The sequence below is a fragment of the Pipra filicauda genome, unplaced genomic scaffold (genome assembly GCF_003945595.2).
Source record: "Pipra filicauda isolate LSUMZ 115617 unplaced genomic scaffold, ASM394559v2 scaffold247_size1415610_pilon, whole genome shotgun sequence".
NCBI classification, from domain to species: Eukaryota; Metazoa; Chordata; class Aves; order Passeriformes; family Pipridae; genus Pipra; species Pipra filicauda.
This window is the reverse complement of record NW_024104362.1, coordinates 209736-224323: the sequence shown is the minus strand read 5'-3', so window position 1 is coordinate 224323 and position 14588 is coordinate 209736. Positions and strand designations below refer to the sequence as shown.

The window sequence follows — 14588 nt, the reverse complement described above, 5'->3', positions numbered from 1 at the left end:
TGTGGCAACTGCCAGCAAGCTTACCTGGCTAACAGTGGTCTCTTGGAGATGCTTAATCTATTCAAACACCTACATCCCAGTTCTTCAGTGTGCAGCTAGGTGGCAATGTCTCCTTCCACTCTTTGGGCAGGCTGGTAAGCTGCCCTGGCATGCCAGTCCTGGCCAGCCTGCCTCACAGCCCCTCCCCCCGGGCTGAGGATGACTTTGACATAGAACGCATGTGTCTTGGTGTTTACCATTATCTAGCAAACCCTCTGGCACGAACCAGGTTAAGATAAGCTTGTACAAAAAAAAAAAAAAAAAAAAAAGTATTTAGAAGCTCTAAAATAGACTACAGGATTATAGAGGTTTGTTACAGGTACCAGCAGTAGAAATTCACTTTAAGCTCTTTAATCTAAAATATCTGTCATTCTGTCCTGTTTTGCAGTTGGGAAGCTGAATTTATTTGTTAACCAATTATTTGCTATATGGTGCATACAATCAGAAGTATTGCTTTGCATTTCCTAACAATTCAGGACAGTTATGCATATGCAGTGTTCATTGATGCATCAGTTTCATAAATAAATGCAGTGTACAGGACAGTCTGAGCATTAGTAAAATAAACCTGTTAGCTTTTCTAGATGTCAGGGAATGCTTTTATCACCTGTGCCGATTTAAAGCCTCCAGATCTTTGATTTCAAAGAACAGAATTCATTTCAGATCACATCAGGAAAGAGCACCTGGTTCTGATTGCTTTCCAAGCAGAAATAATATGGCAATCCACACTCTGATGACCAAAACAGTCTTTCCAGAATAATAGCTACTTTTTGAACTCATGGAAATTTTGGGAGTGCTCCAGTAAGGGATTACCAGAAAGACATATTTTTTTTTAATTTGCTGCTGCCTGGACCTTTGTGAAACATTGTATGCCACGATTGGAATAAAATAATCTATTTAAAGCTAAAACAAATATGAAAAAAAGATTTAAAGTGTTACTGTTCTAGGAAAAAATCATCCTTTTTCTGATCTTTCTGAACTTATAATCAGTATGTTAAAATCTAGCTTATGATTGAATGTTTTATAGATGAAGCTTTTACATTTTTTGCAATTATGCCTACAATAGCAAGGTGGAAATTATGAGCTTGTCTTACAAATAATATTAGGGACTCACAAATTAAAATGAATATAAATGACAAACAAAACAGCATTGAGAGTTAATGTTTCCTAACTTAATAAGTAATTCTGTTTCAGAACACTGTTTAGCTAACAGACTTTTTCCTAATATTATTTGTGAAAATGCGTCTTTAGAATTAGGCATGCTCAGTATATATATTTGTGTAATCTTAGAAAGTTGGGGAATTAGCAAAGCCTGGTGTCCTACGGATTTGTGCCCCATTCCCCATAAGCTCCTCACCATGGAGGTGATATGCAGTAGCTAGTTGTCCAGACATTGCCAGACAATGGTGTAATAGGTGAATTTTGCCAGCCTTGCCTTGAGTGTGGGTATTAGTTTGGGTCTCCCTCCTTTAGCCAGGAGATAATTTTCATAAAACTTGTATGAACTTAATTAGCTTTTAGGCCATGTGTAGTTGAAATAGTTAGCTCTTACAGAGTTACAGGGGGAGAACAGAAAGGTAGACATGCAGTGTGATCTCATAAGCATTTTTTCTACTAAAGAAGGTAACTCAACTTGCAAAGTAAAGAACTCAGAAATAAGGGGAAAAAAAAGAAATTCAAAGATTACTTTCATTTGACCTTTTTTTACTTGTGCATTACTTATATTGGTATATTACTTATATTTTTAATGAAGTGCTCCCATCCTGGTTTTCCCATGGAGCTGCCCTGTTCCCTCACCCAATGAACAATGGCTCCGAATTTTATTTATTCCTGTCAGGTAAGGATGAAGCTTTTCAACTGTGTCTTAGGGAGTTCTTTCCCAAGCAAAATCATTAAACTTGCCTTAGTGCACGTGTAGCACAAATACTGTATCAGGCAAAGGAATGTGATTGCATTACCCACATTTTAATTTTTACTTTTGGATGATCTGCTGGTACAGGGATCTTACATTAAAGATCCAGTTCCCAGCCAAGAGGAACAGCATTTCAGAGAAGAGAGCACTGTCCTGTCTTGCCCCATAACACCACTGATGAATATGAATTGGAAATGGGAATGTTCAAGAATTTATTTTTCAGGCACTGTAACAGGAATCTAATCAAACATTAGGGAAACTGGTCTTTTTGAGAGGTTGATAAGGGAACAAAAAGCCCACCCAGAATTCCTCTTTTACTATAAATCTGGAAAGTGTAAATCTTTGTAACAGAAAAAAAAATAAATTTAAGTGTAGTTTAGTTAGACAAAATAAAAGCATTTCCTCCAAGAGTCATTCTTGGAAATGGCTGAATTGTTTTAGCTGAAATGTTCTAAAACAAATAGCATGATGTTCCCCAGCATGGTAACTTGAAGTACAAGTGGTTTCTCTTTGGCAAAATTATAAGCAATTTAAAACCTAAAAATAGAAAGTGACATTCAGCGCTAGACAAAAGTGTCATCATGAACTCTGCCCAACTTACATAGAAAACTAGCAAATATAACAAGGCTTCCAAGCAAATACAGGTTGTTTTTGTAAATACTCTTGAAGTGATTCTCTCTGAGATTAAAGGGCATATGAATCACCTGATTTCTTACTAGAGATGGGGTCATCTGCCCCTGTTATAATGAATTTACATTTCTAATAGCCATCTCAGTTGACTTCGCTAGCTAGGAAGTGAAATTTCTGAATTGTTACTGAAGGCAACTTTGTGATATGCCAGCTTAATTAGGCTTCAGATAAACCACTCATTCTGTTTTCAATATTCATGTGTATATTCTTAAGAGAAGCTAGAGCTTAAAACACATAAAACCAACAGTAATTCTACGTGGGTAGAATTTTTTATCTGTAAATCGAAAATATTGTGTCTTTTCTGAGAATGGCCCCTTTTGTGCTTACATTACAACAGCTAATACCTAGTTTGTGGCACGGACCTTTTGCAAAAACATCTAACCGAGGCAGCCCTGATCTAACCAAAGAACTGCTTAACTGCAGCGCTGCCAGTGTGACACTGGGAGGTGTGCTGTGCTGTCACCTTCGCTCCAGTGAATTTACATCTCCGCTAGTATGTAGCTATTATTATCTTTACGTGCGGATGGGGAGATTCAGTCGAGAGGTGGTAGTTTCTCTGAGGTCACGTAGCAAACGAGGATGTGTCTCACTCCTAGGTTCTGCCTGCAGCAACCTCATTTCTAAACACCACTTCTGTTTTTGTTTTTTTTTTGTTTTGTTTTTTTTTTGTGTGTCTGTGTGGGTTTTTCTAAGATTGCAAGTACACCTGCCATGCTCACTGCCAAGACCTGGTGCACCTGGGCTGCCGGCGGAATGGAAAATTAATGGACTGCCTCGCTCCGCATGACGCCTTAGATTCATCTTGCAACAAGGGTCAGGTAATAGATCTTGTGTTCTTGTAATTACTGCTTTCTCTTGTCAGCTCTGTAATGAAGTGGGGTCTGCCTGCCTCACCCAGATGCTCAGGAAGAATGTCTCACTTAGGCATGGCCATCAAACCTGGATTTCTCACTCAGTGCTGTGATTTTACATTACCGCTGGGTCAAGGTGCAACTGGCTGCTGCCAGCTGAGTCACTCCTGCTCCAATTAGTTTTCAGCTAAACTGACTGAAAAGTAGTCCAGCAAAACTGTTTTTCCTGTTGGTTCAGGTCACTGTGGGGTCAAAGCAGGCATGTACAGCAAGGGATGAGAACATGAGGACAGAGCTCCTCTTCATACAGACTTGTCCATACCACAAAGCAGTTTACAGAGTGATCATGATGGCCCAGGTGCCCTGTGCTGCTGGGTGTAGTGTCATAGGGAGGCAACTAAAACTAAGGGTGGGGTTATTTGTGACCATTAGAGATCCTACTTGTTTAGTGTTAATTCCCCAGTTCTTATCAAATCCCTGTTAGGGTAATTTCAAATTTCCTTGCCTGGATTCCCACTGACTTCAATGGCTCATGGTGTGCTTCCTCATTTCCTCATTTACTTTTTGTCCTCCACAAAAGTCCATCCAGTCTTAATCACATGTTACACTCTTGAACATTTACACCTAACCAGTAGAAACTTCAGAGAGGGCACCTGTGATAAAACAGAGACACACTCCTTTTTTATTTTTTGGAGGCAGGAAGGATGAAAAAATGCATTGGGTTTTTTGTGTGCAAGTTCCTTTCTTCAAGCCTTTTATTGAGGCTCTAAAAACCCCTTCATTAACCAAGGTCTGGTCTAAACTTAGACTTTTACTGGTTTAACTGGAAAGTGTTATTCAAAATCTAATTAGTGAAAATAAATTGGTATATACATATTCACAGTGATTGGTTTAGCCTTTATACTGTTTTTAGAATTCATATTCAAGAAATGTCCTTACTGGGGGAGAGGGAAAAAATCCCAATCGATCCCAGACCCAGCTATCATTGGGAATGTTCATTTTATTCACTGTAAGAATCAAGTGATTCATAGAACAGTCAGACCTACCCTGGCTTTCACTATCCACAGAATTTCCAATCACAGACTGCACCATCCTGCAAACTATCAGCTGTAGAACTTGTGCCCACCCAAAATTCTCCTGTCTCCAAGAAGTCTCCTCTCACTTCAGCCCCACCATAAGATGCATAAATGCATAAAACACACCAGTTGTACACCCTATATTGCTTTTCCTACCCAAAGGATATCATGTTATCAGGTTTGTGGGGTGGGTTGTTTGGGTTTGGGGTTTTTTTAAATAATATTGTACCGAATAAGAATTTTTCCATTTAAGTTAAGCATATTTTGATATCTTACAAATATTTATGTTGAGACCTTAAAAGACTATTTTGTACCTCAAGAAACTAGAACTCTTGGCTATTTTTTCTTGCAGTATTGCTAATTTTTAGTATAACTGCCTTTACAAGCTGCCCAGTTATGTACATGAAAGATTGTCCCATAAATATGTTACCATACTACAAAAAGTACCATTTTTAGACAGTAACTTCTGCTTAAAATTTTTGTTTCCTGAAATCAGTCTGATCTGAGGAACCAAACTGATGCCCCTTGTCTTCAAAGTCATTACTGTTCTCCTACTCCAGTTTACCAACTTGTCTGACATGCAGTCACAGTTCATTGTAGTAACAGCCTTATTTAAAGGCAGATACTAAATAATACTAGGGAGGACAAGGGAATCCTCCTTGAAGATTACAAAAGTTTATTCTAAGCCAGCTCCACAATTGTGAACCAAAGATGATGTACTGCCATTTCAGTGAAATAGTCTGAGGAAACACAAAGCAAAGCAAACTTAACTTAATGGAAAAAGCAGCAAGAAATGTTAACATATAGTTGAGATAAACCCCAGGACTTTAATTTCTCTGTGATGATACTCACCAGTAAATCAACTAAAATATTGTAAGTGCCTTCTCAGAGGATTCCAAATTAAAAAACAGCACAGCACTTTTCCTTCTCAGATTTCTATTAAGCAAAATTTCTACAGAATATATAGAAGGCCTAAAATCTTTAGATTTTAGACTTTATCCTCGGACCTTGCCATAAACATGTCAGACAAATTCCAGGAAGCATTTTTACAATTTCATTTTTTTTAGCAGGAAAAAAAAATGGAACTTGCTACAGACATGTCAAAACCAATTTTTATGAAAACCTAATTCTACCAAAAAAGTAAAACAACCCAGATAATTAAAAACCATATCTTGTCACACAAAGATTGTAATGACTTCTAGTGAACAGAGAATGTTCAGCACAGTCATGGAACAGGCTGCTCAGGAAAGAGATGGAATCACCATTCTGAAAGCGTTCAAAAAAACAAGTAGATGTGGCACTTAATGATATGGTTTAGTGGGCATGGTGGTATATTTGATCAGAGGTTGGACTTGATGATCTTGGAGTTCTTTTCCAATCTTAAAGACTCTAGGATTTTAAAATTTCTGAGACCCCTTGCTGAGCTTTCTGTGTGTCCACCAGGTCATCACTGAATTTTCTCTGCAAGTGCAATGTTTTATCTTGTAGGAGAGATGCTGCTCCAGCCACCCAAACTGTGACTGAGGGCAGAGTGTCTCTTGTGAGCTCCTCATGACTTGCTGTTGGAAAGAGTGAGGGGAATAACTCAGATGCTGAAAGCAAGAGTAGCAGGGATGGGGACAAGGAAGGACAGGGCAACATAGGTTTTGAAAGTGCGGGTGACTGTCAGCAAGACAATACCACTGGAGCAGAGAGAGAAGGGCATTAAAACTCATTTTTACTCAAAAAGACTCATACAGCTTGGCTGTGAGAGATCTAAGAAAGAGCTAGTGCTGTCTTGGGTATGAATACTGAGCAAGGAAACTGTTTCTTGCTCTTTGAGGCTTACAGTACTTAGGGAAGCCAAATTTCATGTGCATTTGTTTGTGTGCAACAAGATCGCATCAAAGAAGTACTGTTTTTTTTCCTACTGATTTCCTTCCTCTTGGAAGAAGTCACACTTTGGCTGCTTGCAGTGGATGACAGTTGTTGCAAATCTCCTCTTTCCTCACTAGCTGTTTGGGTCAGTGCATGTCTGACAACTGATACATGTAAGATGAGGATTCTAGTGCTGTTTTCAGCATCCGTCATCCGTTGCTTTTGAAGCAGCAATCATTTACGTGCAGAAAACCTGGAATGGTTCCTGTTGGGTCATTTTCTTTGCACACAGCTGTCCCTGATGCACAGCGCAGAGCTATCCCTGGAAACTGCAAGGTTTGAATTCACTCCTTCCTCTGCTACTGACCTGCTTGTACCTCTTTGTCTTTCTAGGACTTGCCTACTTTTCTTGTAGGTAAAAAAGGAATTAGAATTTTTTAGAAGAATTTTAAGATCTCTAAATGGGAACACTGTTGCAAAAGTCAGGATTTACAGGTTACTATTTAATTAGACACTCCCAGCTCAGCTGCTTTCTCAAAATTACTTTCCTTCCATGCTAAAATTTTCTGGACTTACCAACATTAAGGTGATTTTTTCCTTTCTGTTTAAAGTTTGAACCTACATCTCATATATAAAACTGAACAGGTGGTTTGTATATCATTGTGAAGGCGTCAGAGGATGGGAAAAAGACTGAATCTATTTTCTTTAGAAACTTATTCTTGCGTTCTTATTCTGTGGATGGTGTCTAGTCTGCAGAGTTTTAGTTAGACACAGGATCATGCTTTTGAAGCACATCATCCAGTTGTCTTCACTTCCCTTGTTTTGGTTGATATCAGGGAGCAGTCTTAGGGCACATAAAATTAATTCCACTTCAGGTGAAAATTAAGCTGTTTCCTGAAACCTCTGAGAAGCAGCACTCCAGGAGCCTACCTAACACTCATGGTCCGCAGGATCAAAGCAGAGATTTTTTTAAGTAAAACCTATGAAGTGTTTGTAATTAGGACTTTGGATTCTCAGCACCACTCACTTTCCTTTACAGAGCCGCTTGTGTTGCACTACTGTATTTGCTAATGTAGGTGTTAGATTCTTGGCACAGAACAGTCCCCAGTGAGAAGCAAACTGATATGTGTTCCAGCAATGCCCGCTTTTGCTTTATCTACATCGTGACTTTGAAAATCACATGGCATGCAAACCCAGATAATTTTGCATGAGCTATGCTAGTCAAATGCATAGCTTCAAAGATCGCACATGTATTTAGGATTGTCTCATCCATACAGTGAGCATCAATTTCAAATGCGAAGGGATTTCGCAGAACTGCTCGAACTTTATGGTATTAATAGAGAGGAATTACTTGCTAACAAGCCTTAGTCCTGGGCTTTGTGCCTTTTCATCCTACTGAGATAACCATTTTGTTTTGAAGTGCAATTTGTTTATGTGGGCAAAGCACTAGTTTGAAGTCATTATATTGGCATTCTTGTGCTGGTACAATTTAGATCTCTTCTTGTGAAGGTACATGGCACCTCTTTATTTGTATAAGTTCCTCTACACGGGTAGATTATTACTTTGAATATGATGGTGGACAGTGCTTTGAGCCCTAACTCTATATGGCCTAAAACCATTTTAGCCTGGTTCAGGCAATGTGAATATATATTCTGCTTTTTCCGAGTGGTATAAACTGCACTTCATGACCTGGTGGTGCCCTGAGTGCAGCAGAACTTGCAGCTCGGTTGTAGTTCCCGGTCCTGAATTCTCGTTCATGCCTGTACACTTTTGCATGTTTCCCGTGCCCTTTCACTCCCAGTGGCATCTGCACTGCTGCTTTTGGACAATGCTGTTTTAAAACGGGTCAGGAAAATGTTGTAGCTTCTGATATTCGCTCTTGCAAAGCTTGATCAGCTCTTCAGTTCACAACACAGCTTGTGAACAGTGCTGTCAGCACAACAGGGACTGGGTGTTGTGATGTGGCTGGAACACCTTAAACTCCAAATAACCCTGAACAAGTATCTTGTTGAGCCAGAGTTTGAGAATCTGGGTTTAGGATTTCCCTTGTGGGGAAGAGGAATTCCATACAGGCTCTTAACTGATTTTGCAAAGGGAGTTAAGAGATTTCCAAGGAATTTTCATCCTGTGCAATTCTGCCAGCCACTAGAGCACTTTGGTGCACACGAGTGTTCAGATAGTCTCAGAATCTGGAATATGGTCATGCTGCTTGACTTTGTTAACAAGTAATTGAAGCAAAAAACCTGAACTTCGAGCTCCTTTCTCTATGTGTGGAAATATATATATATACCTATATATATTTAATTACAAAAAGATCTAGGAAATTCCATGATGTAGCTGTTCTTAGAGATCATTAAGGCTGCAAGGTTAAATACTTGAAAATGAAAGTCACAATATTTAACATACTGCAAGTACCCAGTGGCAGAAATATATGGCTCAGATGAAAAGGGGATGGTGTTTTGCTAATTGTGTGGCCTTAAATACTTCCCTTCTGAACAGACTTCCTATAGTAGTTAAAGAGGAAATGATGGATATAGGTTCTCTGTGGTCTTGTAATAGAGCTCAGAAAGAACTGGGGAAAGAGTTGCCATTTTCTTCCAGGAAAAAGCAGAGTGGGATGAATAAAGCTCCCTTCCAGCAACCCTCTCCTAAGCTACCACATTGCCCATTACAGGCATACCACCTCTGACTGACAATGCCAAGGCCTTCTCAAAGTCTAAGAAGTACTGAAGCCATTATGTGGACTTTAATTTTTTCCTATTTTTCTATCACTCCGGATGGATCAAAATGTTGCCATTTTTTATGTATGAGCCACAGATAGAATTTATTTTCTCCTTCAAGATGACAAGCCTTCTGAAAGAGGTCTCACTGGACTCAAATTTTCCCAAAGGCAGAGGGTGGTCAGAGATGAAGTTTGTACAAGACCTGAGGCATTTGGTAAAGCATAGGAAGAGATATAGGCTGTCCCAAATGACTTGGACAACAACACCCCACAGATTGCTTTAAATTGCCTGAATGCCATGGAAAACATTGAGAGGAACTCACAGTGTCAGTATAGAAACTTCTGGACCTGGGAGGGCACTGAGGTTGTCACCTAAATGTAACGGGAACTGAAAGGGGTTTCAGTTCTGACCCTTCAAAAAGAAGACACTGAGAAAAAATTGACAGCACAGAGCAGAAGATCATGATTTAGATGTGTACAGCTCTAGATGAATAATGAAAGCTACCACTGAGCTATTGATTGCTCTCGTCTACTAACTCTTGGTAGTGGTATTTCAAATCTCTATTAAGCTTGGTCATGCTTGGTAGTAGTTGAAAGGAAAAGAAGAAAAGTGAATTATGTTTGTTTTGGCAGACAGAGTATGATTTCATTTTTGCCAGTGACTGAAATTTTTTAAACCAAACGTGAAGCTCATTTCAGTTCTACTTGTGTATATTGCTCACGTTACTATTACGGAAATCTATTTGCTGAAAATAAAAAACTTTATAGACTATACAAACTGGAAATTACTCCCAAGCTTTCAAAAAATAATTTGAAAGTATCCACAAGAGTTCCTGGGGCACTACCGTCTGCAGCCTTTTCTGACAGAGATATTATTAAAATGGGCTTTGTACAATACTGACTTGAGATCTTTGAATCATAACTTAATTGCAACATTCTATGGAGTCTAATTTACTATATCAGCTATTTGGTCTTCTTTAGTATTCTTTGGCATAAGCCTCCTGGAATAGTCTGTTGGGTTTGCTAGAGCACACTGAAGAAATGCTCAGGCTGATGGTGACTGAGGCAGTAGTTGAATATTGCAAGTAGGATAAATCCAAAAGTCATATTTAAATGAGGAGGGCTTTTTAGAACTAAGAATAGATTTCAAAGTCCAGTAAGTAAAGACTGGATGGGGCATGTGGTGAGGGGACTTGTATCATCATACCACCAAATAGTGTTAATATTAAAATTAATATTTTTGACAGGATGAACTTCAGCTTGTTGGCACCTGGTGGAAATCTTCCGCCCATAGAAGCAATCTGAATTGTGATCTTACACCACTGTTTTTTAAACATTTTTTAAAAACCACTGATTTTGATCAGTAAATCTATCTTTAAACTTTTTTTCTTAAGTTGGGGTTGTTGGGGGTTTTTTCCATTTTAAGTACATGGTTAATATTCAGGCCTGACCTTTCAAACAGAAAGGTAGCAAGCTCATTGCTTAAAGCACACATTGCTGAAACCTAGAGATCAGTTATCAGTTGGTTAGCAACCAGATCAACTCCAGTCAAACAGCTCCGATTTTCTAGTCCTGTAGAAGTCAAATTCAGGAAATTTGTTTCAGGAAATCAAATTACAGGATGAGGGGAACATTTAAAATGAGTTTTTGATTTTTGTAGAGCTGCGTGTTTTCATATTCAAGAGGTTTGTATCATCTTCCTAGAAAATGATATGTTTCCCTAATAATGTAGGCAGCTTCAACCTGCTGTTTTGTCAGCTTTCATTGTAAGATCAATGTTTTTCTTCCACTATTTATTTCTAATACAGACTATTCTTACCACACACATTTTTCCACCATCCTTTCTGGTTCCTGCTGTCAGTGTTGTTGGCTGAAGGATGTAAAATATACCAACTGTATTTTTTTATTGTGTCAGTTTTCTTCCTAATTCAAAGTTTTTAATATCTTCTCAGTATCTCAGCAGGCTCAGCAGAGCACAGATGATTACATTACAAATTTAATACAAGTAATACAGGCTTGCATGTCCTGTGTGTTCCAGGTGGTTCTCTGATATTCAAATAGCATTGCCTAATCATGCTGAGAAAAGGTTCAAGGAGAACTGATCCTCTAAAACATTAAGTTCTGTGTGTTGTGTGAGTTATAAAGTGTGATAAGTTGCAGACTGATGTAAGGGGTGGCCAGGCTTTGCTGGAGCAAGCGGAGGGGAGGCTGGCAACAAGCCAGGATCCTGAGGGTTGGGCTTGTGATAGTTTGCAGCAAAGGGCTCAGAGAACAGTTTCTGTCTTACCTTCAGGGTAGATTTTCAACATGCAGATCAGGACAGTATGTTTTGATGTGATGTGTGTAGGCAAATGGATGTTGCATCAAAACTTGGCATGCTTGAAGATGGGTATTTTGCTGTTATATGTTGTAGATTATGATTGTACATGGAAGTTGCCCACTTGCTAGCTGACAAATCACAGCCCTCAAAACATGCAAAGAAAATGAGCACTGGCTGGGAAATTGTTGAGCAGGGGGTAAATGCTGGCCCTTGCAAGTCTCTATCCCAGTGCAGTCCTAAGACTGACTTTTCTTAAAAGTCCATGGGCTGTAGATGACAGATGGACGACTGAACTTCACCTTTCAGTTAGAGACAGGCTGGTAAACAGAGTGACAGTGGCTTTCATTCCACCCTTCATGGGCTGATTATTTATTTTATATCCATTAAACACACCAATCTAAATGGAATTACCAGAAGCCATGTCAGGTCTGTCCTAATTTATTTATCCACAGAGGTGACTGGTTTCCAAACAGAACAAGGGTCTGAAGAGATATTTAATATCAGACACTTTTTAGTGCATTTATTCAAGAGGCTGATTTTATTTTGCATTTGAAAAGGAAAGTAGCTGGGCTGGTGATGTGACTGCAGACTACTTAATTCATCCCATGTAGACCTGCCCTGAGCAAATAACAAGATGGCAGTGAGAATCGATTAGAAGAGAAAGTCAGGACTGTTGTGAAACCCATATCCGATTTTCTCAAATATTCCTGGAGCTTCACTTTTTTTTTTTTTTTTTTTTTACAGTTTCAGCCTTTTTTTGTTTGAGTTATGGCATTAGCAGCTGTTGGAAATATACACAGAAGAGATTGCTTCTGCCTTTTGATTCAGTGCAGGAAGGGCATGATGCAAAACCTTCCCTGGTGGGGAAGGAAGGTGGGGAGTGGTTTTTGATTATTTTTAATGATAACATTGCTGGGTGAAGATATGAAAATATTTGTTCCCAGTCTTTGATCCAAGTAGCTTGCCAACCAGCCACCCCACAGACAGTGTTAGGAAAACAGGTAGACAACAGAGCTCTGTTTGTTCTGTTTGTTTATCTTACGGGAATGTAAAGCCTTGTTTCCCAGAGAGCAGGAATCAAACGACAGCAAGTATCATTTTTTTCTTACTGATTCATGGCTTCCTCTAACTGGTGACATTGCCTAAAAGCTGCTCTCCAGACTCTTCCTCAGTGCAGAAGAGCCCACCTGTTTGCATAAGCTCAGTTTCTCCCCAGTTATGTGTGTGTGCTGCATGGTGGTTCCCCTTCTCCCAGGGATCTCATTCTGCATTGAAGCTCCATTCTTGTACATGTTGTCTCGTATCAGTCTGCTCCACAGGAATTGTGGATAAGTACTTAAATGTTCTCTGCAAATAATGTGTATAAGTGTGTAAAGATTCAGCGATGTAGTGTTAATACTTCAATATCCTTACTGGGAAGGAGGAAACTGTCACCAGTTACATGCAATTTGAAAGAAATGACAATGAAATCATACTAGTTAAACTTTTGGGGAGTAGACTTCTTGTTCCTACCCAAAACATAAAAAACTAGCTGGCTTTCCCAGGATCAAAACATACTGAATTCTCTTAGCACTTGTGGAAGATCTCAAGTAATAGCCACTTTGTCGTGTTTTCTTTTCTCTTTTTATTTAAGCTATTGTAAACCTCAATTCCTCAATTCCTGCATAGGTCTCAGTGAGGATCCAGCACCTCTGGTTCCTGAGATATCATGCTCCTTTACTGCCAAGTGAAGGAAGCTGCCTAGATTCAAAAGGCTGTTGTATTGTTTCTTCTGAACACAGAGACAGTGCTACAATATGTAGACTCCTAGAAGATTTTTAGATCTGGTTTGTTCTACAAATAATATGTTGATGATCAGCTGTCATTGCTTTTTTGTTGGGTGGGGTTTTTTTTCTTTTGGTTTGGTTTTTTTTGTTTGTTTGTTTTTTGTGGCTGTTTATTCCACAAGTTATGTAACAACCCTTTCAAAATTATATAAAATCCCTTAATTGCTTCTTTCAAGATATGTACCTTACATTATGGTTGTGACATTTCAGATGAGATTTTTGATCCAACAGTAGTTTTCCATCTTGATCACCTTTCACCTATGACCTTTAGATTTCTTATGACTTGTGACCTGGTTCCTAATCAAGAAGCCCCTCCAATGGGTGAGTTTTGGATCAGCTCCTGGCCCAGATGTTCTGGAGCCATGCTGCATGGAAGCTGGACAGTGCCCCAAGAAGATAAACCCAGCTGGTCTCTGCATGCCTGCCCCATGTGGATAACCCCTAGAGAAAAATGGAAAAAATCACCTACCCTTTACATTTGAAAAGAAAACATTCATCATGGAATCCCAAGAGATCTTCAGACACATATGTTACAACTAGTCTTGTGAACCAGTGGAGAGCTGAAGATGCCCATTTCAGGTATTTTGCCTTCAGATGTGCTACAGTCAGATGGATAACTGGATACAATTACTTGCTTTGCCTAAATCATATCTTATGCTTCTCCATCTCTTTCTCTGCTGATGCTTGCAAGTGTGTATGTAACCGTGGTAAATCTCCTTTTAAGGCTTTGTCTTCTCTGACAGAGTGTTTGTTTTCAGCAAGATAAATACCATCATTGATTATTTTGCTTTACAACCCTAAGTGAGAACAAAGCAGCGATGATAGTTACCATGGGGCATTGGGATGAGGTCAGCACTGTGCATCCTGCCTGGGGCTGACCTCACCTAGCTGGCTTCAGGATAAAATTATGTTGTCTTAATTTCACAAGGCTTTTCTATCACAATTTATTATCAGACAATTCTGTAACATTACTGTCTAGGGAAGGAAGACCAGTGTATCACAAGCCTGAACACTATTTTACATTTCCCAGTACTCCTACACTTGTGTTTAAAGGAAGATTGCTCAGTCTACACTCTGAGTTTTCCATTTGCACTGTTCTCTTCCCTCAACCTTCCTTTTGCCATCCTAATATTTTCCTTTTACAGTAACCTTGAAGAAAGATCTCCTTATCTGCATATATGACTAATCAGTGAGGTCTTATTATTATAAAGCAATTTGTTGGAGGTGGGAATTAGAGCATGAAACTGGAATCAAGGAAGCCAGATTTGCAGTCCTTGCTCTACTAATGACTGATTAGA

The 14588-nt window shown here is 39.1% G+C and overlaps 1 protein-coding gene across 4 annotated transcripts in view; it reads left to right on the top strand.

Moving 5' to 3' along the window:
* RASSF3 (Ras association domain family member 3) overlaps positions 1 to 14588 on the top strand; it is a 106310-nt gene that overhangs the window by 25444 nt on the left and 66278 nt on the right. For 3 of the 4 annotated variants that reach the window (XM_027738911.2, XM_027738907.2, XM_027738905.2), the window contains exon 2: positions 3332 to 3456. In XM_027738911.2, coding sequence (XP_027594712.1) covers positions 3403 to 3456 — 54 coding nt within the window. In that variant the 5' untranslated portion in view covers positions 3332 to 3402. Of the gene's footprint in view, positions 1 to 3331; positions 3457 to 6661; positions 6759 to 14588 lie in introns of those variants that run through there. The other variant, XM_027738910.2, reaches the window with a different exon arrangement.